At 35.1% G+C, this 25,881-nt stretch overlaps 1 protein-coding gene and 1 long non-coding RNA gene across 8 annotated transcripts in view; one reads left to right on the top strand and one right to left on the bottom strand.

The window, feature by feature from the left end:
- Window positions 1-7,070, top strand: part of LOC125960706 (uncharacterized) — a 74,472-nt gene extending 67,402 nt beyond the window's left edge. Inside the window, exons 2-3 of the long non-coding RNA XR_007470649.1 lie at window positions 3,560-3,622; window positions 6,984-7,070. This is a non-coding gene — a long non-coding RNA (uncharacterized LOC125960706). The remainder of the gene's footprint in view (window positions 1-3,559; window positions 3,623-6,983) is intronic.
- TBC1D32 (TBC1 domain family member 32) overlaps window positions 1-25,881 on the bottom strand; it is a 182,739-nt gene that overhangs the window by 137,579 nt on the left and 19,279 nt on the right. For 6 of the 7 annotated variants that reach the window (XM_049695498.1, XM_049695495.1, XM_033408076.2 and 3 more), the window contains 8 exons: window positions 17,264-17,332; window positions 15,154-15,279; window positions 12,224-12,302; window positions 11,994-12,097; window positions 11,841-11,902; window positions 11,131-11,275; window positions 8,704-8,763; window positions 3,818-3,908 (listed from right to left, as the gene is read on the bottom strand). In XM_049695498.1, the coding sequence (XP_049551455.1) occupies window positions 3,818-3,908; window positions 8,704-8,763; window positions 11,131-11,275; window positions 11,841-11,902; window positions 11,994-12,097; window positions 12,224-12,302; window positions 15,154-15,279; window positions 17,264-17,332 (736 nt within the window). The remainder of the gene's footprint in view (window positions 1-3,817; window positions 3,909-8,703; window positions 8,764-11,130; window positions 11,276-11,840; window positions 11,903-11,993; window positions 12,098-12,223; window positions 12,303-15,153; window positions 15,280-17,263; window positions 17,333-25,881) is intronic. The other variant, XM_049695494.1, reaches the window with a different exon arrangement.

Here is a 25,881-nt window from a genome sequence, read left to right as displayed (position 1 = left end):
CCTAACCTTGCACCTAAAGCAATTAGAGAAAGAAGAACAAAAAAACCCCAAAGTTAGCAGGAGGAAAGAAATCATAAAAATCAGATCAGAAATAAATGAAAAAGAAATGAAGGAAACGATAGCAAAGATCAATAAAACTAAAAGCTGGTTCTTTGAAAGGATAAACAAAATTGATAAACCACTAGCCAGACTCATCAAGAAAAAAAGGGAGAAGACTCAAATCAATAGAATTAGAAGTGAAAAAGGAGAAGTAACAACTGACACTGCAGAAATACAAAAGATCATGAGAGATTACTACAAGCAACTCTATGCCAATAAAATGGACAACCTGGAAGAAATGGACAAATTCTTAGAAAGGCACAACCTGCCAAGACTGAATCAGGAAGAAATAGAAAATATGAACAGACCAATCACAAGCACTGAAATTGAAACTGTGATTAAAAATCTTCCAACAAGCAAAAGCCCAGGACCAGATGGCTTCACAGGCGAATTCTATCAAACATTTAGAGAAGAGCTATCACCTATCCTTCTCAGACTCTTCCAAAATATAGCAGAGGGAGGAACACTCCCCAACTCATTCTACGAGGCCACCATCACCCTGATACCAAAACCAGACAAGGGTGTCACAAAGAAAGAAAACTACAGGCCAATATCACTGATGAACATAGATGCAAAGATCCTCAACAAAATACTAGCAAACAGAATCCAACAGCACATTAAACGGATCATACACCATGATCAAGTGGGGTTTATTCCAGGAATGCAAGGATTCTTCAATATAAGCAAATCAATCAACGTGATACACCATATTAACAAATTGAAGGAGAAAAACCATATGGTCATCTCAATAGATGCAGAGAAAGCTTTTGACAAAATTCAACACCAATTTATGATAAAAACCCTGCAGAAAGTAGGCAGAGAGGGAACTTTCCTCAACATAATAAAGGCCATATATGACAAGCCCACAGCAAACGTCATCCTCAATGGTGAAAAACTGAAAGCATTTCCACTAAGATCAGGAACAAGACAAGGTTGCCCACTCTCACCACTCTTATTCAACATAGTTTTGGAAGTTTTAGCCACAGCAATCAGAGAAGAAAAGGAAATAAAAGGAATCCAAATCGGAAAAGAAGAAGTAAAGCTGTCACTGTTTGCAGATGACATGATACTATACATAGAGAATCCTAAAGATGCTACCAGAAAACTACTAGAGCTAATCAATGAATTTGGTAAAGTAGCAGGATACAAAATTAATGCACAGAAATCTCTGGCATTCCTATACACTAAGGATGAAAAATCTGAAAGTGAAATCAAGAAAACACTCCCATTTACCACTGCAACAAAAAGAATAAAATACCTAGGAATAAACCTACCTAAGGAGACAAAAGACCTGTATGCAGAAAATTATAAGACACTGATGAAAGAAATTAAAGATGATACAAATAGATGGAGAGATATACCATGTTCTTGGATTGAAAGAATCAACATTGTGAAAATGACTCTACTACCCAAAGCAATCTACAGATTTAATGCAATCCCTATGAAACTACCACTGGCATTTTTCACAGAACTAGAACAAAAAATTTCACAATTTGTATGGAAACACAAAAGACCCCGAATAGCCAAAGCAATCTTGAGAACGAAAAATGGAGCTGGAGGAATCAGGCTTCCTGACTTCAGACTATACTACAAAGCTACAGTAATCAAGACAGTATGGTACTGGCACAAAAACAGAAATATAGATCAATGGAACAGGATAGAAAGCCCAGAGATAAACCCACGCACATATGGTCACCTTATCTTTGACAAAGGAGGCAGAAATGTACAGTGGAGAAAGGACAGCCTCTTCAATAAGTGGTGCTGGGAAAACTGGACAGCTACATGTAAAAGTATGAGATTAGATCACTCCCTAACACCATACACAAAAATAAGCTCAAAATGGATTAAAGACCTAAATGTAAGGCCAGAAACTATCAAACTCTTAGAGGAAAACATAGGCAGAACACTCTATGACATAAATCACAGCAAGGTCCTTTTTGACCCACCTCCTAGAGAAATGGAAATAAAAACAAAAGTAAACAAATGGGACCTAATGAAACTTAAAAGCTTTTGCGCAGCAAAGGAAACCATAAAGAAGACCAAAAGACAACCCTCAGAATGGGAGAAAATATTTGCAAATGAAGCAACTGACAAAGGATTAATCTCCAAAATTTATAAGCAGCTCATGCAGCTTAATAACAAAAAAAACAAACAACCCAATCCAAAAATGGGCAGAAGACCTAAATAGACATTTCTCTAAAGAAGATATACAGAGTGCCAACAAACACATGAAAGAATGCTCAACATCACTAATCATTAGAGAAATGCAAATCAAAACTACAATGAGATATCATCTCACACCAGTCAGAATGGCCATCATCAAAAAATCTAGAAACAATAAATGCTGGAGAGGGTGTGGAGAAAAGGGAACCCTCTTACACTGTTGGTGGGAATGTAAATTGATACAGCCACTGTGGAGAACAGTATGGAGGTTCCTTAAAAAGCTACAAATAGAACTACCATATGACCCAGCAATCCCACTACTGGGCATATACCCTGAGAAAACCATAATTCAAAAAGAGTCATGTACCAAAATGTTCATTGCAGCTCTATTTACAATAGCCCAGAGATGGAAACAACCTAAGTGTCCATCATCGGATGAATGGATAAAGAAGATGTGGCACATATATACAATGGAATATTACTCAGCCATAAAAAGAGACGAAATTGAGCTATTTGTAATGAGGTGGATAGACCTAGAGTCTGTCATACAGAGTGAAGTAAGTCAGAAAGAGAGAGACAAATACCGTATGCTAACACATATATATGGAATTTAAGAAAAAAAAAAATGTCATGAAAAACCTAGGGGTGAAACAGGAATAAAGACACAGACTTACTAGAGAATGGACTTGAGGCAATGGGGAGGGGGAAGGGTAAACGGTGACAAAGTGATAAAGAGGCATGGACATATATACACTACCAAACGTAAGGTAGATAGCTAGTGGGAAGCAGCCGCATAGCACAGGGAGATCAGCTCGGTGCTTTGTGACCGCCTGGAGGGGTGGGATAGGGAGGGTGGGAGGGAGGGAGACGCAAGCGGGAAGAGATATGGGAACATATGTATATATATAACTGATTCATTTTGTTGTGAAGCTGAAACTAACATACCATTGTAAAGCAATTATACTCCAATAAAGATGTTAAAAAAAAAAAAAGATTTATATCATTGTAGGGGATTATGGATAGTGGCAGCTGGAGTAGGAATAACAAAGTATACAGGCACTGGTATGCCTTCTAAGAGAAGATTCATTTTAATCAATAACTAGATATGAGATTGGATAGATATATTAGGGCCAGATTATGAAATAACTAGGATATTTTAGCTCAGACTGAGGATAAGCAGAGAAGAATCACAGAGTGGGGTGACATGTCCAATAATAAGATAGTATTTTATAAAACAGAAACTTTCTTCCCACTAAAATGCATAAATGGCTGATATATTCATTCTTTCTTCCTCTAGTGTATTATTGCAGCATAACACACTAGGACATACACCGTGGTATGAACTGAAGAACTGCAGATGGTAAGATTCACTACAATAACCTCAAATGTAGATTGGCTATAAAAAGTCATCATTATGGTATATCTTAAATTTGTGGAAAGTATTTTGTATTAGCAAAAGCAATCTAATTTATCATGATATTAAAAAATAAATTACTAAGCTATTTTTATTAACAAATTTTACCATTTTTAAAATGTAACAAAATATCATACTTACCACAAGGCTTTGAATGTCCCAAAACCTCATCAGCTTTCATGGTCTTACACAACTCAAAGTACTGAACACACTGCTGAACTGCTGTAGTTATCTAATAAAATAATAGCTTAATAATTCCAGAAGTTTAAGTCCACAAGTCCATGTATTAAAAGAAGTTAGTCAAGGCTATAAAATATGCTGGGAAAATATTTAAGAAAAATATTCAGAAAATATAGAATAGCACCTTCCCAGGCCATTAAAGCTCAGTCTCCCCAGTTACACTTTAACTATGGCATCATTCTGGGAAACACAGAAAATATTTGTAAACCAACAAATATAACATTGTCACAATGTTGGTGTCAAGGCAAAAATACAACTGTACTTTACATTTTATGGTGAAAGATGCAAAAATTCTGGCCATGACTTTAAAAATTATCTTGCCAATATCCCCAGCTCCCTTGCCTTTGAGTTTTTTCTTCCTACTTAGCCAGCAAAATGTGAACTGGATCTAGCCTTCATTTCTATCTTAGATACCAGAATTGCTAAAAACTATTAAAAAAAACTCAATCCAAAGAACAGTCATAAAAATTGACCTCCAACTTCTATACCCAGCGATTCTCTGATAGTCTTTATTCTACCTCCTTCTCCCATTCTCCTCAAGCAGAGATTTCCGATCTTCTCCCTTTCTTCTGCACCTACATACTTCCTGTAGATGCCCTCTCATTCTAACTCTCAAATAAAATAGAGGCCACCAGTGAGACAAGGAGTGATAACTGTTAGATCTGGTAATAAGAAGGTTTTTGGTGACTTTGAAAAGATCAGTTTCAGGGGAGTTTGGGGAATAAAACTAACTATAAGGAATAGGAATGGAAAACGTAAAGGCAGCTATAGTACAATTTTCATTTGCAAGAAGGCTGGTTGTAAAAGAAAAAAACGAGTAAAACATAGGGGTGGGATCTTAGAGTCAAGAATGAATTCCTCAGATTGGAAGGATATGGTCATGTTTAAGTAAATAGAAAGTTTGACTATGCAGGAGAGAAAGGATAATTGACAGAAAGGTGTCTAAGAGCAGGAGCAGCTAGGACCTAAGTGGAAGGAAGGGTTAAGCTTTAGATGGGAAAAAGATGGAGGTTGTGTGGATAGAGGCAAGTTCATAATCATGGAATCAAGGAATTGATAGATTTCCTAGTCTCATTCATTCTTATGGCCTCAGTTTCATGCAAAAGAGTTAACACGGCAGGATTTCTATCATTAGAAAGGCCTGCTTACAAGATTGGTCCTTAACCAGCATCTGGGAACTTGGATTTCAGGAGCTTCCCCCCATTCTAAGAACTGTACCTAAACTGTACAAACAATGTGGTTTATGCTGAACATCTGTTTTCCTTCTGGGAATGTGGAATCCCTGGTGTGTAGCAGGCAGAAGGTGCCAACATGATTAACCCCCAATTTAAAAAGAAAATGGGCACTGAGTCTCTAATGAGCTACCCTGGTAAACAACATTTCACATGAGCAGTCACAATTTGACAATGGAGAAATTAAGTGGAGTCCTGTGTGACCCCACTGGCTAAAAAGACTCTTGGAGGCCCATGCTTGGTATCTTCCAGACTTTACCCAATGCGCCTCTTCCCTACACCAGTTTTGCTTTGTATCTTTTTTCTGTAAGAAATCATATCTGGGAGTACAACTATGTGCTGACTCCTATAAGTCCTCCCAGCAAATCATCAAATCTGGGGGTGGGCTTAGGGAACCCCCTTCCATATCTATGTCTTATCTAAATCAAACTTTAGGATCCAGATCAATAAAATGAAACTTCCCCCCAGAAATCTGGATCTCAAACTCGATATGACCAAAGAATGATAGACATTCAAATGAGTAAGTCCTCACCGAAACCCCTTTCAAAAAGCCAAGTCCTCTAAAACCTACACTCTAAATATAGTACTCCTGAGTCCACCCATTTATCCCAATACACTGTCATAGCCTTAATTCATGTTTCCATCATCTTTTGCTTGGATTACTGCAAAGCCTCTTAGGGAAGAAGTATTGAAGTAAAAACTATCTCCACCTAGCACCTTCAGCCCATTTTCCAAATTTTCCAAAGCCCTAATATGATATTACTTCAGTACATGAAAATCTTTCAGTGGCTCACTAAACCTCCAGAATAAAGGCCAATCTCCTAAATTTGACAATAAGAACTTTTTAATGATCTAACATTAGTCTTATTCCTCTCATCCTCCAGATGTCCCCCTCTGCAGCCACACACACACACAGAGAAATACATTTACTTGTGTAAAAGTCTGTCACCAAAAGCCAGTTCAACATGTGACCAGTCAAATGACCAATTCATTAAAAGCAAATCCACTAAAAATCTCACCAGTCAATGCACACCAACTGAATTTGAAACACATTCAAACCTGAAATTAACAACAAACTCATTTTTATCTGCAAAAGGGAAAGGGCTTAAGATTCCCCTTAAGTAGCTCTTTCCTATTTTTAATGGAATTATAAGGCCCTATCCTGCCTCATACATGAATGAAACAAACTGAGGTCAACTGGCACAGACCCAATTTAAAGCATCTAAGAACTTTTCAGAAAACATCATCCACTTAATATTAGCTTTCAGGGAACTGATTTTCAGGAAATTTCTCTAATACTAATTCACATTTCTCTTAGCAATCTATGCCCAGCCATATGAAATATGTACAGTTTCCAAGTGTACTATGTGTTTTCCAATCCCTAAAGCCTTTAAACATGCTATTCCATGGCCCTGAAATATTTTCCCACCACTACCTTAACCATCACCCCTCTTTCCCAGAATAACACCTACTCATTAATAAAAAAATTTCCCACTATCCTTGAAAATGAGCAATTGTTCTATAGATAAAAACCAGAACCATATTTCTATATAACCATGGTTAACAGGTATCTAGAACAAGTTTAAAACCTTGTTAATCATGACATGTCAACAGATCTCAATGAACATACTTTTGTAAGCAAACCAATCAGTTAGCCCCTTTCTTCTAAAAGTCAGCCAACAACAGACACATTCCAGGAAATCTACAGTTGGCATGAACTCACTCTCACCTCTGAAAGCCCAACCTGAGTTCCAAGTTTTCCCCAAAATTTTATATTAACAATCTGCTTTGCCTAATTAAGTAAGCAATAAACTCAGTTTTATGCATTGTTTCAGATACTGAACAGTGGTCTTAACCCTCAATGATTCTGGAGCTTACATTGAGATTACCTTGAGGATTCTCATTTGGCATCATTCCATGGGGTCCTCCATGGAATCAATTTAGGGACTTCCCTAGTGGCACAGTCATAAAGAATATGTCTGGCAATGCAGGGGACATGGGTTTGAGCCCTGGCCTGGGAAGATCCCAGGTCCCAAAGACAAATCCATGGAGTGGTCCAAAGTTCCCACTGCAGATATACAAATTTTTTTTTTTTTTTTTTTAGATATACAAAATTTGATCTTCAATTCTGAAAGGAAAATGGGAACAAACACACATGGCATCCATTTTCCCCAATGTTTCTTTTCAAAAGTTGGGTTTACTTTTTAAATTTTATATATATATATACACACACACACACACACACACACACCATTAAAAAAAAATCTCTTGATATTTTGGTAAATTTAGGAAAGCTTTAAGAGAAAATGAGGTTTAAGATGAAATCTCATGCAAGTTTGATTAATTATGAACATGAAATATTTGAACAAGTCGATAGAATACTGAAGTTGATAATGAAGTAACTATTTGTAGGCTAAGAATTGATTATAGTATAATTCACTTTCCAAATAAGGAATGGATTTTAAGAGTTAATCTACAAGAAACATTTGAAATACATCCACTAGGGCCTATGTCATACCAGCAGTTATTTATATGTCAAACCATAAGAGGAAAAAGATTCTTGGTTTTTTCTCCTTTTTCTATTCTAGCAAGAGCACTCTAGGCTCATACGGCAGTAACAAATTTCCAGTTAAAATGGGAATGAGAGAAATGGGGAAAGACTTTCAGTTTCTCTAAGGATTTTTAAATACCTATTACCTCTACAAATAAATTCCCATCCTAATATTCAACATCTCCCTCTTCTCCTTTCTGAAGCCTAATTCTCAAACACAAAACAATTATTATTCTCCTTTCTTCAATTTATGTTCTACTGCAGTCTTCCTAAAATTCACAGTTCTAGGAATCTTTCCCTTTACCTCACTCAAGATTCTACCTAACTACATAGAACGTATTTATTATCTCAAAGTCATATTAGTATAACTTTAATTTCACAATTTTCATGTTTGTCAATTAATTGCTAGACTTGCTGATTTCAGTTCCTTTCAGTGCCCTAACATGTTGTTCTACTAATAGCAGTAAATGCAGAAAATTTTATGAATATATTTTACAGTAATAGTTTATATTTAGTGTAACTTGAATCAATTTTTGCAACTACAAAAGCATTTACCATTCTGAATTTTATCATGCAACTTTCAGTTAAAAGCATGGGTAAATTTTATAGAACAAACTCCCCTACAAACAACTGATCTGAATTAAACTATATGATAATATTGGGTTGGCCAAAAAGTTCATCTGGGTTTTTCCATAATGTTACAGAAAAACCCAAGCGAACTTTATGGCCAACCCAATACTTAATATGGCTTATCCCAAAATAGCTAGTTACCAGCCCAATTTACTATGAAGTTATATATTTCCTAACTGTTATCCTGACAGTGTTTTAAGTCTCTACTTTTATCCTTTTATGTTCACAGAATGGTAGTTTAAAAGTCACATAAAAGGGGGACTGCTTCATTATCCGATATTAATTAATCACTCAACTTTGCACATTCAAGTTATTACATCAGATATCTTTTTCTGATAATATTTCTCAAGATAAGAACAGAAATATAGACTTACCAGAGATTTATATTTCTTTTCAATAAGTCTTAGTACTGCAGTTCTGCTGTAATATGCATGCTAAAATTAAGAATAAAATGGTATTTAATATTCAAGCTATACCATTCAAAATCTATTTTTCCTGTAACATTTCTTTAACATAAATTACACAATAACTTAGTTTAAATTATTGTAATCAGGGTAAAACACGTTTTTCTAAGTACAATGGATTATGAGCATAGCAGTCATAAGAATGAAAATTATATTAAAAACTGGAGCATTTACTGACAGACCAATAGAAAACAATCTACCCCTCAGTTGTGTCCAGTTACCATGCTAAATTACTTTAAAACCAAAAAAAAACCATGTCTGACTACCAGTGTATGACAGAGCCTAAAGTAAAGATTAAGAAGTGAGGGCGAGGGGGGTCGGGGGAGGAATCACAACTCTCACAATGAAGAGGGTACTGTACTGTTTACACATGCAGAAATCTGCCAAGGTTGAAATGCTCTGAAGGGACAGTATCTTAATCATTCTCTGCCAGTCATATTTTAAAAATGATTCGAAGTGCCAAAAAACTCTCTCCTTAGAACTAAACATGGATGAGATTAAAATATGATTTTTATGCATTGTACAAAGGGGAAAATTTACATGAATATTACTTATGTTCGATATCATTAGCCTTCAATGTAGTTTATTTTACTTTAAAAAATTAAATAATAGTCTGTAAAAATCTATCAAAATTCTGGGGAATAGAATTTAATTAAGTGGGGTTTGGGTTAATTGAGGGTTAATCAAAACCCTGTGTGTTTTAACCCTTGTAGCTTAAAATGTTTTAAAAAAACCATTAATCTTTTTTTCAGGTTTAGTAAGAGAAACATATTGACTTACAATTAAACTACTGATCATGTTCTAAAACGAAAGCCTCATAGTACATCCCTTAGACTGGAGTTGACACACCACAACCCTCAGGCCAAATTCAGCTGCCCCCTGATATGGTAAACAATGTTTTATTGTAACATAGTCACATCCATTCATTTATATATCACCTATGGATGCTTCTGGGCTACTGAGAACTGAGTAGTTGCAAAAGAAACAGGACAGCCCACAAAGCCAGAAATATTTACTGCCTGACCCTTTACGTAAAGTTTGACAACTTCTGCCTTAGATGAGTGGAGGAGAATGTGATAAATTTTAATAATACCAGAACACACTTGGGGAGCTGATTTAATAATTTTCCATTGGTTAGTTTTCCTGTAATGTGCATCATTCTCTTAAGAATCAAGTGCTGACAATAAAAATGTTAAGTAAAAAAAGTTAATTATAAACACTTAGAATATGATTTGTTAAAATTCACCTGTTTAGGTCTTTTTTAAAGCATACAACCACATAAAACAAAATCTTAATAGCTGTTATCCCTGTGTTATAGAATTAGAGAAATGTAATTTTATTTGTGCTTTTACATATTTTGTATATTGTCTACAATAGTGGTGTAATTTGATAATCAAAAAAAAGAAAAACGTCAAATGTCAGATGTGAGGAACAAAGGGTTCAGGTAAAATTAAGTTGAGCAAGCATTTATCAAACATATACTATATGTAGGCCAGGTAAGTGCTAAGCACCAAACAGAATTATGTTTTGGTTAACTGGGCATTATTATACAGTCTAGATAAACGCCAAAAAAATAAAAAGAAAGCAAGCAATCAGCTAGATAATGTCCAAATCGTGCTCAGCAGTAAATGAACATGTTGCTGCTTTGCTTTGCATGGTTTGCATGGCAAGTCATGGTCCCATTCCCATCCTTCCCCACTGCAACAAATACAGGTTGAGAGGGACCAAGATGTGAGAACGCAGGCCAACACAGCTATGACTACTGCCAGACACAGATCACTCTTATTCAACAGCAGATGAGGGAGGCAACAGTGTAAGAATCTTTTAATATTAGTTTCAGTCCTAAGATAGTGATCAACTCCACAGGAAGTCACGAGCATTCAGGCATTAGACACATTTTACAAACTGCAATTTCATTAAGTGGCAAATGAAGAGATGTTTTCAGACCTCTCAGCCAGAGAAAAGTGAGCATTGAACCCTTATGTTCTACCACATCTGCTTAAAAAATTCGTAGCTTTTAAACTAAGACATGATTTTGGATAGGTCATCAGTTTAATAGATTCAAATGAATTACCATTAAAATCCTTTTCTGACTCTGTCACCTAATAGGTAAACCATCTTGAGCAAGTTACTTCTCTATCCCTCAGTTGCTGCATCTGTAAAATGGGATAATAATACCACCACCTATATCATAGATTGTTATAAGAATTAAGTGAGTTAACATGTGTAAAAGTGATAGAACTCTTGGCACACAGTAAACATTCAAACAGCAGCTATTCTTTGACACAGTAGAGCAATACACAAAGAAAGGTAATAAAACATTCCGTATTTCCTTACCATCCACTTTTTGAACCACACAGCCTTGGTATCAACCAATGCAAGAAAGTATATTGGATCCAAAATCTTTTGTGAGACAAGATGGCTTTGATCATGTTTAACTGATAATAAAGACAAAGTACTCTCCACAATTTCTTCCATATACCTTAAAGTTTGGGAAAGAAGTTATTTTTAGAAAAAAACAAATGCTATATATATGTAATAGTGACATTTTATATTTATGGAATGATAAAGTAATAGGTAATCTTTAGAAACATCATTTTTTAATATTTCAGTAAATAGCAGGGGTGAAATTCACCCCCAGTTTTCTCTGCTCTAAAAACTTATGTTCTACTTCAACACCGGCTGTCCAAATTTAACTTTCCTTTTTAGACCCACAGTTACTCTTATAACCTTATTAAAAATCTTAGAACTAAAAAGGGAAAAGTTTAAAGAACATTCAAGGAACTTGACCAAAGTAGCGAAGACCAGTAATGAAACAGCCTGAAGCTACAACAGCCTCTTACCTTGTTGTGATAATTAAATGGTATAAAATGGTACTTGCATAGAGCCCATTCACGTAGCTAAGTAAAAAAACATGAAAAGCTAAAAAATAAACTAGTAAGCCTTTCCCAACCACGTAAATCAGTTAAGACTGTCTCTACTCTCTTTGAAATGTATATGGACAGTAACACTCCTAATTTTACAGTGGCATAAACTAGGGGGCTTACTTTTCTGGGTGTCGAATCCAGAAAGATGGAGCCTCTTTCTGATATTCATTTAGAAGACGAACCTATAAAACAGTGCATAACCGTTCTCAAGAAGTTAGAATTCTTAAATATAGAATTAAACAGAAATAAAAGCATATTATAGAAAATGAATACCTTTTTAAGTAAGTGGATCACATTAGGATTAGTTATATCTATGCCAGTTGAAAGAGTAGGAATATGATTTTCTCTAGAAAGAAAGTATAACTCCAAATATTTAGCTAAAAAGAAAATATAAAAATAAGGTTATAATACCATTCATTCACAGTGCTTTCTGAAACAGTTATTTCCTATCCATTTTCTTAAGTACAAACTTATAAATTTTAAAAATTATATAATAAACATACCTAAGCTTTTATAAATTTCCTTGGTCATATGTAATGGTGAAAGTGTAAACATCTGTGCATAGAATTTTAAAATCCGGTCCTATGGAAATGAAACAAGATTTGTATGCAATATTCTTTCATCATCTATTTTTGTAAGAATCGTTTTCTACATAGTAAAAAACTTAATAAACACAAGACCATTCAAAAATTTCAGTAGAAATGTAATTAAAACGGCGCATTCTTGTGTTGGTTGGCAAAACGTAAAGTCAACCAAAACTAAGAGTCAACCTAATACAGCAGTATATTGTTGTAAAATCTGGTAATAGCAGATACAGACATGGGGAGATGGGGTGAAGAAAGGAAACAATATAATTTGTTACAATATAATTTGTTACAATTTGACACAATGTAGAGGAGTCAAACAAAGAAACAGTAGGAGTACTAAATGTAAAACAAAACAAACAAAAAACCCCACTCCTTTCCAAATCCACTATTTGTTTTTGTTTTAATTGCTCACATAGGAAGATTAATTAGATTGTTAGGACTTCAATAATTTTGCCTATTCCCAAGAAAAATATTATATTCCAAAATTTTACATTATTAAAACGTAAAGTAGAAACTACCACAGTGTAAATGAATTAAATGAGATAACAGATGTAGTCAGTACCTGACACTCGTAGGTACCTAGAAATGACAGCTTATCATTTTAATTATACCAACTTTGATGGGATTGAGCCTAACAGTGAAATTCAGTTTCCCATTAAAAAAATAAAATTCCCTCAAATGATCTACTCTGAAGAAAAAAAAAACCTTGACTATATCAAATATTAGATGAATACACTTACAAAAAATGGTTACCCAAGTGACTAAAAATATATTTCAATAACCCAAGAGGTTCGTACTGAACACAGGATATTAAATACTTTGGGAAGTTTTCATATTTGCAGCAATTGGTAAGTATTTGTCATACTTTTCGAACACTATAGGCTTCACTCAGTTACATGTAAGAGTCCTTTAGAGCAGCATTCCCCAACCTTTTTGGCACCAGGGACCAGTTTTGTGCAAGACAATTTTTCCACAGACAGGAGGGCGGGGATGCTTAAGGCCATAATGCGAGCCATGGGGAGCGGCAGATGAAGCTTAGCCGCTCACTGCTCACCTCCTGCTGTGCGGCCCAGTTCCTGGGGGTTGGGGACCCCTGCTTTAGAGTAGAAAATGAAGAAACAGAATCAAACTCAAGAATTTGGGTAAAGCATAAATTCTAGATGAAAAGAACACCATACCTTGTTTTCTATTCAAGTTGATTGGTTTTATTACCATTTCCCCTCTATGACAACGTCTTCCAATTTTATTGCCTTAAGTATCCACACTGACTCTTGCTGAATATAATGGACAAATCAGGCCACTTACATTGACCCAGTAGGATCTTTACCATATTTATAAAAGGAATAAAGGAAACCTATTAGACCACTATTATGTCTTTAAGAGGGAAATTTACAATTTCCTGTTAGAATGCCTTGAAATGTTAAAAGATAACCCTGAAATATCTTTCTCCTTTGAAGTTCCTGAATCCTTGAGTTTTTAGAGAAGTCTGCCTCACCCTCTGGGGTTAGTATGGTTGAACTGCATCCAGGTATTGGGTAATTAAACATCATTTCCCCCCCTTATAAAAATAACAAACGACTTGTTTCTAAACCACTTCTGTTTACCAGTATATTTTCATTGATGGAAGAGTAATTTTAAGTAGTAAAAAGGTACTGAGTTTTATTTTTATTTGTATTAACTGTTTACTGTCTGTCTCCTCTTCTAAAGTTCTATGAAGGCAAAGGCTTCTGTCTTGCTCAGTGTTCCCAGCATCTGAACTAGAATGATGTACACTGTAGGTATTCAGTGCATATTTGTTGAAGAGCTGGAAAATTTTCTTTTTTACTAATACCTTTAAAAATTCTATATAAAAAAACCTTATCAATTTTAAAGCTAATGTTTTTCTTCACTGACACATCATTTATGAAGAAAAAGACACTTAAAAAAACCTAGTTTGGGGGACTTCCTTGGTGGTCCAGTGGTTAAGACTCTGTGCTCCCAATGCAGGGGGCCCAGGTTCGATCCCTGGTCTGCGAACTAAGTTCCCACATACCACATCTAAGCCCGCGTGCCGCACTAGAGAAGCCCATGCGCCACAACAAAGACCCAGTGCAGCCAAAATAAATACATATGTACATACATAAAAAATCTAGTTTGTAGTTAAATGTGATGCTGGAATACAGTCAGGATTTTTTTTAATCCCATATAATTACTGCACTTTTTAATATAATCTTACTTTTCAACATAGTGTTTCTGAGAAGTCATATGTGAATCATTTTTTTTTTTTATATATAAACTAACTCTCTACTGACTAACTTTACAGTTTTGGGAATTTTCTACATTAGTTTTATAATTCATCTCAATTATCTTCTAAAGTGTTAGCTTTACAGTTTTCTAACTTTTCTTTTTAAGCAGTTAAGCAATCTCTAACACTTAACTGCACAGGGAAAATGCTTATTAATCCTTTAGAATAAATTGTAATCATTGTAAGTTCAAGTCTTCATATATCATGAATTCTTTCAAAAACACACTCTTTCTTTTAAAATATTTTTCTTAATTCAAAAACATTGACACAGATACTTGGATATCCCTTTACAAGATAAAACAAAATGCATAAGCTAACATAGCCTGTTATTTGGCAATGAAGTATGACACTGACCAACCATACTTTGAATCTAATCATGACATAGTAAGTTAATTCCTTTAAAAAAAAAAAAATCTTGACAATTCAAAAGCTGGAGCTGAAATTATATTTGTGTTACTATTAAATATTTGAGCTACTATTAAAGAAAATTATATTCCATTTGCTCCTAGAATAGTAGGAAAAAAACCAGGAATTCTTAACACTTCTGTAGGCATTTCCTTACACTAAATACAGGATCAGGATCTGAAAGATACACTGTCAGTTTCTCACAGAGAGTGGTCCAATTTTCACAGTTCAGTACGTCAGATGGAGGAGCTGAACATAACGTTTGCAAGGCTTCATATCTCACCTATAATTTTTTAAAAGAATTTTTATTAATACTCAGCCACCAAAATAATAGCAATTCTCCAAATATTTAACAAACATTGAAACGCAGAGTCTGGATAACTGCTCTGAAGAGCCAGTTGAAAATCAGAGGCCCTTTTATAAAACAATTCTTGATAACTCATTTTTTAAACTGTTAAGCAGAGAAACTAGTGTTTTAATTTTTGCTTTACATAAAATAACCTAACTATATTAGGAGATTCTAGGTCACACGTCTAAGGGGAAGAGGAGAAGGGATGGTAGACAAATCTGAATCACCAGAATAAGGTATTCCAGTGTCTCCTTCATAGACTTTCCTCACTTGAACAGACCCCATAGGTGATCCCACAGTTTGAGGACTCTAATTCTAAAACACTGCCCAGTTATGTGCCTGGTGAAGCATTCCCATTCTAGGATATATGAACAATTCTCACAAAGCAATTAATTTGAACTTCTTTTTGCCGCTACACCATATTTTCTGACCTTCTAACCACTGAGATAGGGAAAAAAAAGTGATTCAGCAATGTGATGCAAAATTGAATTTCTGAATTTTCACAGAAATCTTATTAAGCATTCTTCTCAAAATTCAATCAGAATTCACTCAGGACAGTATGACCCAAGGGACAGCAGTGGCAAATAGCTCTACTCCAATCGTAAGTGGAGTAAAGCTTCTCCCCCGCTCACTCTCCAACTAGTGAGTAGTAACACACTGATTCCAACCTGTTCCTCAAAATTTGGTTGTTCCTCAGCTGAAATAACTGAAACCTAGTGAGGGGGAAAAAAAAATGAAGAGTCAAAGAGCTAAGACCTTAGAACACCAAGCACTCTGAATGTGTCAAGGTGTCAGTTTCCAGGGTGTCAAGTTTTAGGTGAAACAAATAGAATATACATGTATTTAAAATGTCTATATATTCATATGAAAAACTCTTAAATACAATTTTATTTGGGATAGGCATTAGGGGGACTATGAAGAGAGTTTAAAAACATTAAGTAAATTTCTCCTTTTCAGTTAATTTTTAGGACAAAACTCCATTAACAATTTACTATTTGCAGAAGTAGAACAAAGGTTTCTGAACAAGTATAGATTTCCAAATAATCCACTTAAACTAAAGTCAATAATATTGTTATCATATAAAGTCAGGTCCCATTGCCAATCTGTTGAAACATTTACTAAAACCTAGAAAATAAATCAGAATGTGAAATGCTGAGAGGAAAAAAAAAAAATCAGTGGGAGTAAATCATAGCTATTCACTTAATTTAAAATGAAAAGTTGAAGAAAAACAACGTATTTCAAAAACGAGACCAAATGGCAAGATATAACAGATGTCTGAGGTACTTCAAAACTCCTATAATTTTCTATTTCAAGTGAAACAGAATGACTTTCAAATGAAATAAAACTTCATAAACAGTAATTTATACAATTATTACAATACAAAGAGGCTCAATTCAATAAAATTGCTTTTTAAAAATATTTTCTAATAAATGTACATGTGTCAAAGTTGCTCATGTTTTCCAGAAGTAGAAAGAGGATTAAATGAAGATTATTTTCTTCAAAGAAATCACTAAAATGTCACATACAAAGCAACAGTGAAGGAACAGTTTGGGAGAAACTGCTCATAAATTCATCCCTTGAAAATTGAAACTAGAAATAAAAATTTCCTCTTACAAACTGTGAGCACTCTCTAAGGAAAGCCTCTCTTACTCTGTGACTTTTCATTTCAAGACTAGAAAGTCTAGCAGGGATATCAGTCTAGAACTGCCATGATATTAAAGGACTATCTTCAAGAGAAATAATCCAGCTGCTACTAATTATAATCTATTTATATATATATATATATACATATACACATATACACACACACATATATATATACATATATATATACACACACACACATATATATATATATATATATATATATATATATATATATATATGACTGAACTTAACAGTTTTCCTTTAAACTTACCTCTTTAGGTTGCCCAGGATCCAACTGGTCTAAAATTAACTGTAATTTTCCTTGACAAAATTTATAACTCTGTAACACAATTAACAGAACGTTAATTCCTTCATTCATTTAGTAGACTTTTAGAAGTATTGTTATAAATGATTTTTCATATAACTCCAAGCACAAAACAAATTCTGAAACAAGAGAAGGGGATGATCTATTTTGATTTAGCAGCAAACTTAGAATTTTTGTATCCCAAGGCATTTAAATGAGAACTTAATGTCCCAGTAGGACAGTAGGACATATACCTTCATGTATATGAGGTTATCATTTGCTGAGCAAATGCAACATATAGAATATGACTCAAAAGATATAAAGCTAAAAATGTTTTGTACCCAGGAATCTGAGATGTATGAAACAAAGGTAAAACAACATAAACAAATAAGAAGGCACTGATGGTACCCTAAGCATAGCTATGATGCTGCTTGAACTTTTCTGTTCCTTTTCTTCCCTGTGCTTCTCCTTAAACTTTCTCCATGTCTCCTCTTAGGTGAAGAATTCCTAAAAGTAAAAACTTCTATCTAGAAAAAAGTTTATAGTAGACCATAAGCTGTTTTAGAAAAGGAATCTTTTTCTTGCCAAAGCAATTTAAATAATACCTTAAATAACCACCTAAAAATAAAAGCTGCCATTATTATGTAACAAGCCTCGTACTACCTCAATTCACAATGACTCTGAAGTATGAGAAATATGAAAACCAAGTCACCCAGCAATCAGAACTCAGATTCCCATCTTCATTAGAGACCCTCTTCTCTTCACTGTCTATACTCTCTTGAGGTGTTCTCATCTAGTTCTTAAATACATCACAATGACTAAAATTTATCAGTCACTTCATCTCCAGGGTAACATATATAATTATCCTTTCAACACTTCCGCTGGATGTTTAATAAGCACCTCAAACTTAACATATCCAAAATAAAATTCTTGATTTTTTTATTCCAAACCTGCTCCTCCCTCAAACTTCCCCATCTTGGTAAATAGTTCTACCATCCATCCATATTTTGTCTTAAGTCAAAAATAGGAGTCAATCTTGACTCCTTGCTTCCTCTCATTTCCTACATCCAATGCCACGACAACTCCCAAGTTTCACATATCATAACTCTAACTACCCATTGCCACTTCACTGCTAAAACCTTAGTTGACACCAGCATTGACTCTAGACTACTTAAATTCATCCTAACTGGTCTCCCTGCTTCTGCTCTTAATCTCATCCTACTCTACCCCATCATCCATTCTCTAGCAATAGACAAAGCTTCTCAAAATTATAGATCAAGTCTCTTTATCTCCCTTACTTCAACCCCACAAAAAGACTTCCCGCTTTACTCAGAATAAAACATAAAAGTTTGACTTACACGATCTGGCCCCTGCCTACCTTTCTCTCATACCACTCTGCCCTCTGCCATGTAGGTTTCAGTCATGCTGGCCTTTTTTCCCCCACCCCTGGAAGATGCCATGCCCACTCTAGCCCAAGAACCTCTGCCATTGCCACTCCTGCTGCCTGGCAATGCTATTCTTCTAGAGCTTTGCATGGCTGCCTTCCAATCACTTAGTCTTTTTGATCTTTTTGGTCTTTTTCACTATAGTATCCTCAATACCTGAAACAGTGCTGGATACAGAGTCGGCACTCAATATACATTTGTTAAACTCGAGAATGATTCCATAGCCAGTCTTCCTACCATGTTACATTGTCTCTAACAATACAGGGTACATATTGCCACTTGATAACAAACCCAAAACAGCCTGATATTTCAGATCCTTCAACGTAAGTTTTCTTAAAAAGCCTTAAAGTGTCCTCGGTTTTACTCTTTTCTAAAGGTATATAGTTCATATACCCAGAGAAAACCATCATTCAAAAAGACACATGCACCCCAGTGTTCACTGCAGCACTATTTACAATAGCCAGGTCACGGAAGCAACCTAAATGCCCATTGACAGATGAACAGATACAGAAGATGTGGTACATTTATACAATGGAATATTTCTCAGCATAAAAAGGAACGAAACTGGGTCATTTGTAGAGACGTGGATGGATCTAGAGACTGTCATACAGAGTGAAGTCAGAAAGAGAAAAACAAATATCATATTAACGCATATATGTGGAATCTAGAAAAATGGTATAGATGAACCAGTTTGCAAGGCAGAAATAGAGACACAGACGTAGAGAACAAACACATGGACACCAAGCGGGGAAAGCGGGGGGTCAGGGGGGAGGAGGTGGTGGGATGAATTGAGAGATTGGGACTGACATACATACACTAACATGCATAAAATAGAACCTGCTGTATTAAAAAAAAATTAAATTAAAAAATAAAGTATATAGTTCAACTGAAGTCTGTATATACTACTTTTTAAAATTAGAAGTACTGTATATTAAATAATAGAGCTTTAATTTTGAGCTTTCATTATACAGCAATTAAAATACTAAAATGTATGAGTGGTAACTACTAAATAAAATGTAAGTATATATAAGTGCAGCTTGTCTTGTCTAATGGGAAGAAAGTATACACAACACAGGATATCTTACATAGTATACATATACAAACATTAAGATATATGTTGTGTGTATATAGATATAAGTATATATGTCCATATGTGTATATAGTATGTATATAAGTATATAAAGTACATATACACACTCATTCTACTGCTAATTACACAAGCTCTTTTCTTTAGCCTGGCCCTTTTGCCTCTTCTAAAATTGATTTCTTCTGGTCCTCCCACTTCCACTATCATGACTTTTATCAGATTATCATCGATGTCTAAAATGTCCTGCCATCCAACTCATTAGCAAATAAGAATATCAAGGACATGAGTTTTAATCAGACAGAAGATTAAGCCAGGTTTTAAAATTCTAACTAGCTATGTGTCCCTGGAATCTTTAACCCCATCCGCAGTTTTCACATCCACTTCCTAGCATCACTGTAAGAATTAAACGAGAACAAATGTAAAGTCTTTTTGCTTTATCATTATTAAATTTTAAAATTTGAAGTAAATCTCAAATTTACTTCAACCAGGAAATTTTCTATCTGAAAATAGAAAACTGAGTCCCCCCTACCTACTGCCTATTCAAGATCTATAATTCATTGATTTCAGATTTCCATTCAGCTTCTTTTCTAAAAGAGAAGTCACGTTCTACAACAGCCCTGGTAAATGCAGGGTCAGATACTGTTTGAACATTTGCAACTACAGGAGTTCATATTTGGTGAAACAACCAATATTATGTCAAGTAGCAGTCAAAAAAGATAATACTTAGATCTTAAAATTCATTTGCTTAAATGCTCCCCCTAACAAAGACTTTTTTTTTTATCTCTTTATGATCAATACCTCAGGCAAGCAACCCTTACTTTGAAAATGTCTTTGCTTTTCACTTCACAAAAATGATCGCAACTAATCAGCATGATGATCCCTCAACTTCCCTCCTCTTACTCTCAACATTATTCTGTGGTGAACAGTTAACCACCAAATCCAAAGATCTTTTCTTAGTCCTTATCTTATTTGACTTCCCTCTATCCTTCATCCCCCCTTAACCTCCTACCCAGTGCAATATGGTCTGGTACCCTTTCTAACCGATTCTTCCATTTCTGTCTGCCCTCTGAAATGCGTTTCCTAAGATCTTGCTTACTTAGGTGGCTTAAGTAGCAACATCTCTGCACAAACGACTCACGTTGTTATCCCCAACATTTCTACCAAATGAATCCTGCATGTTCAACTACCTGCTACACCACTGGGATACCTTACTGGTGTCTCAAATTCAATATGTATACCCAACAACAACAACAAAAAAGAATAAAAGAAGAACCCACCACATTCTTCTCCACATTTAATTCCTCCCTAATTCCAGACTTGGTTCATAACATCATAGTCTCCCAGCTACTTTGGCTTAAAAAAAACATAACTAGACCTTTAACTTCTACTTCCACTTTGCACTACTCTCTCCAAAACATATCAAAAATCAAGCTTAATGATCCTACTTCTGCAATAATTTCACATCAGTCTCTATTCCTACAAAGCCTCCTCAGTTCAGGTCCTCATTACTTTTTACTTAACTACCATGATAGCCTTCTAACTTATCTCCCTACCTCCACTTTCTCCCCTTCCCATGCCCTGCTGTATACAACTGTTAGGTAAGTCTGACACACATTTTCCTGTTAAGAGACCTAAAATGATTTCTCTCAAATTACAAAACAATTAAATTTAGCTTTTGAATGCATTCATTTATTCCTCAAATATTTATTCGGCATCTACTATGTGTCAGACACCTACTGTGTTACCAGGCACTATGATTTTATAGCTAGAAACAATAAATAATGATTAAGATATAATCCTTACCCTTACTCCATAAACTGACCTTAATCTAACCTTCCAATTTACTCCTTGCAAACTCTGTCCTAACCCTTCACATAAACTACTCAGAGCTTCCCAGGTATGCCACATTCTTTGTTGATGCATAAATTTTGAACTTTCCCTTGTCTGAAATACTTTCCTCTATAGCTCTTGGATATTCTTGGTTATAAGGGCTGGTCTTTGAATTCCCATGACACATTACTTCTACTTGCAACTTGGTTATTTATGTACATATCCTATCTCTTTACTCTCAAGTAAGCTCCTTGAAAAAATAATGTATATCTGATTCATCTTTGCAATTTTATAGTGCCTGGCACAAGATATTGTACACAGCATATGTCCAATACATATCTGTTGGTTGAATATGTACCCAAATAGTTGAAGTCCCTTAATTCTACCATGTTTGCCTTTCCTCTCAGGTAATAATGCATATTAGAAAAGCATAGCCTTTAGTAGTTATCTGATTGGAGTAGACTCATTAATATGCTTAGTACCCTATAAGATTCCTTTGTCTTCTTAAACATAGTACAAATTACTCTTAAAATGTTACTTAAGCAATGAAATACATACTACACTAGAAATGAGAATAATCTAATACCTACCTTAAAGGTTACCTATATAGGTTTTTAACATTTCTGTGTGTTATTGTGTATCACTGGATGGACAAATTTCCATTGCAACTAACTATAATAATTTATTGATACTTAACTGGAACATGTAGATAACGTGTTCCATTGACTACAACAGAGTTAGAAATATTTATAACAGCTGAAATTGTTAGATTGAAAATTCCTGAGGGGAGCAGTGTCTGCCAACTCGATTGGTAAAGCAACACAAAAGAGACCTGTTGCTGATATCAATATAGGTAGATAATTCCAAAAGGAAAACATTTTTAGACATATTTACATGTGTGAGAGTATAAACCAAGCAAATAATTTCTGAGCAAATGCTACAGGGAAAAGAGCAAGAAGTAGAATAGGTTGATAATCTAAGATGGATTTTGGTCCTACTGTATGATCATAAGGATCCTAATTAAAGGTCTTCAGATGCTAAAATAAGATTTGTATACATTTCTGTAAAATTCAGTATACCTAAAGATAGTGAACATAAGATGCATTCTGTAACTTTTGTTGTTTTAAAGAGATATATTCACTTTATTACAACATATATTGGAGAATATTCACATTAGTCAATAACTACACTTTAAGTTCAAAAATCATACCACCCTCAAATTACTCTAGAAATCTCTATTTTAAATATTTGGTTTGTAAACTATATAAACCATTGAAATACAGCTAGTCAAAGAAAGACAACTATTACTGTTGTTCAAAGAGCTATGGGAAATAAAATATATAAATATTAAACTAATGATTCTTTAGGCTTTAGTATGTGTAACTGTACAATGATTTCTTTCCTGTTCTTACAAAAGAAAAAGAACCACCACCCAGTGATGATGACAATGATAACAGCAAACATTTATATAAGAGCTTAATATGAGCCAAGTACTGTTCAAAATGCTTTACATATATTAAATCTGCAAGGCAACATTATAAGAGTAAATACTATTACTATCTCCTCTATAACAGTTAAGAAAATTGAGGCACTGAAAGAGGTTAAGAAGACAAAGCCCACAGCTCATCAATGGCACAGCCAGAGTTTGACTTGTTTCCAAGATTCAGAATGAGTTAGCTTCATGCAGAATAGTTTTTTTTAATTGTAGTGCATCTAAAACTTCTTAAAATTATGAGCCCGGCTTCCCTGGTGGCGCAGTGGTTGAGAGTCCGCCTGCTGATGCAGGGGACACAGGTTCATGCCCCGGTCCGGGAAGATCCCACATGCCGCGGAGCGGCTGGGCCCGCGAGCCATGGCCGCTGAGCCTGCGTGTCCGGAGCCTGTGCTCCGCAACGGGAGAGGCCACAACAGTAAGAGGCCCACGTACCGCAAAAAACAAAACAAAAACAAAACAAAACATTATGAGCCCACCCTTCATTAAGCCTTAAATACAGAACAAAGTTATTAATTCAAAACAAAAATAAGGTTTTAAAAATATTTTCAAATGATAAAGTTCTTAATTTCCTAGATGTTTAAATAATGTTTTAACAAAAAAAGGACTTCTGCACTTTTCTTTAAAAGTGCTACCATTGAGAAATAATAACAAAAATCTATTAATATTTAAAAGTATAAAGAAACTTAGGTATTCATAAAGATATTAGCATTGTTAATCAGAGAAATTAGTTTTTCTGGTGTCAAATTGTCTCAAGACATTACTATTAAACAAGCAAGCAAAGAAAGCTCACACCTGCACCTACCCAGTTCTTCTCCCAAACAAGCCCCCTGCCTCAAGCTTAACTCTAGGCAGCTGCATTATCAATACTATCGTGTTTTTTTCCCTACTCTCAGCTGCCTTTCCCTTTCCCTTCTACAGTTTTAGGATTTTAGGTTCCTATCTTTTTCTGTTTATAAGACAAATAATAATAATAAAAGTCTTATCAATTAAGGGTAGCTCGAGATGGAGGAACTTCTGAATAGTAGTTTGGGCTGTGGCTATCCTACTGTCCTGGCCGATGCTGCTGAACAAGAGATGAGAATCTTGTAATTCCTCAGCAGTAGTATGACATCCTCAAAAGCAGAATTCCTCACCAAAAAGAGCATTGTAAAAACTTTAAAGATTTTAGGAGAGGCCAGAAAAGGGGTTGAACTCAAGATATTCTAAGATTTGAGAAGTTAGGGTAAAACGTAAATTAGAGTGGTTGATAGCACAGCACATACTCAGAGACAGGGGAAAGGCCTCAAACCCAATAAAAGGAAAAAGTTACTCAAGAAAAGTCTTACTGGAAGAATTCAAAACCTAGCAACAAGATGGAATTCAAATTGTTCCCAGGAGGCAGTTCAAACACAAAGCTTCTTTTCCAGGAAGTAAATAACAGAAAAGATCCTGGCCTTCAGGTGAACAAGTAGCAACAATGGCAAGATATTAGTTTCCTCACTGCTACTGTAACAAGTTACCATAAACTTAGTGACTTAAAGAAACACAAATTTATTGTCTTACAGTTCTAGAGGTTAGAATACATTGGCAGCCACTCTGACATCTACTTCAGCCTGCACGGCACCTTCTCTGCCTCTGACCCTCCTGAGTCTCTCTTATAAGGACGCTTGTGATTACATTAGGCTCACCTGGATAATCCAGAATAATCTCCCCATCTGAAGATCCTTAAATTAATCACACTAACAAAGTCCCTTGGCCCATGTACGGTAACAGGTTCATAGGTTCTGGGTGTTAAGACATGGATGTCTGTGAAAGGGCTGTTATTCTGCCTGCCATAGGTACCAAAGGATGGGCTTCATGGGGAGGTTACCATGAAAGTAAAGAAACAATAAATTCCTTAAATAGGTTCACATCATGAAAGAACAGCTGGTGACTGTTATCCTAAACTCACCTTCTCCATACAAAGGGTACATCTTGGGGTTCCCTTAGAACGTAGTAAAATATCGATAGTTTGCACACTACAGAAAAGCATAATGTAATGCCTGTGCCATATTACAACTGAATACTGTCGGGAAAGAGAAAGAAAAGCTGCAAGAGGAAAGGATATTAATTTTGAAAGCTTAATTAGAGGTAATCCTCTAATCTTCCAGCAGTAGAAAATGACCCATAGAAGCTCAGTTAGAAACCATACAGGACTAGAGCTGGGAAATTTTCTATTTGAGTAAATTTCTCTCAGTGGTATCCATTTCAGCATATCCTTCAAGAAATAGCAACAATAATAAAAGCTAACACGTACAGAGCAGCAGCAATTATTAAATCAGTTAATCTTCTCAACAGCAGGATGAGGTAAGTGGTATTATCATTCCCATTTTAAAATGAAAAACACTACGTCAGGGAAGTTAAGACACTTGTCTAAGGTCACACAGCTAGTAAGTGGTAGAACAAAGATTTGAACCCAAGAAGTCTCCAGGTAGTGCAGCACAGAACAAAGAGAACAGACTATCAAGGGTAAGAGACCAGGCTTAAATTCACAGTGGAATCCTAAGGAGCAACACAAGTTTTACCTATTATTATAAGCCTCGCTTTTTCCTGTAAAGTAGGCTGGTAACACCTATAGTGAATATAAAGCCAAGCAAAGGGACCAACATATGGCAGCAATCTCAATAACAGATATCTAATATTATTATTTTTATCTTTCTAGCATTATTTTGCAGACTTTTTCCAGGTTTAATCACAGTGCCAAATGCTT

The sequence above is a fragment of the Orcinus orca genome, chromosome 12 (assembly GCF_937001465.1).
Source record: "Orcinus orca chromosome 12, mOrcOrc1.1, whole genome shotgun sequence".
Classification (NCBI taxonomy): Eukaryota; Metazoa; Chordata; class Mammalia; order Artiodactyla; family Delphinidae; genus Orcinus; species Orcinus orca.
Note: the sequence above shows the minus strand (reverse complement) of the source record. Positions and strands in the feature narration are given on the sequence as shown.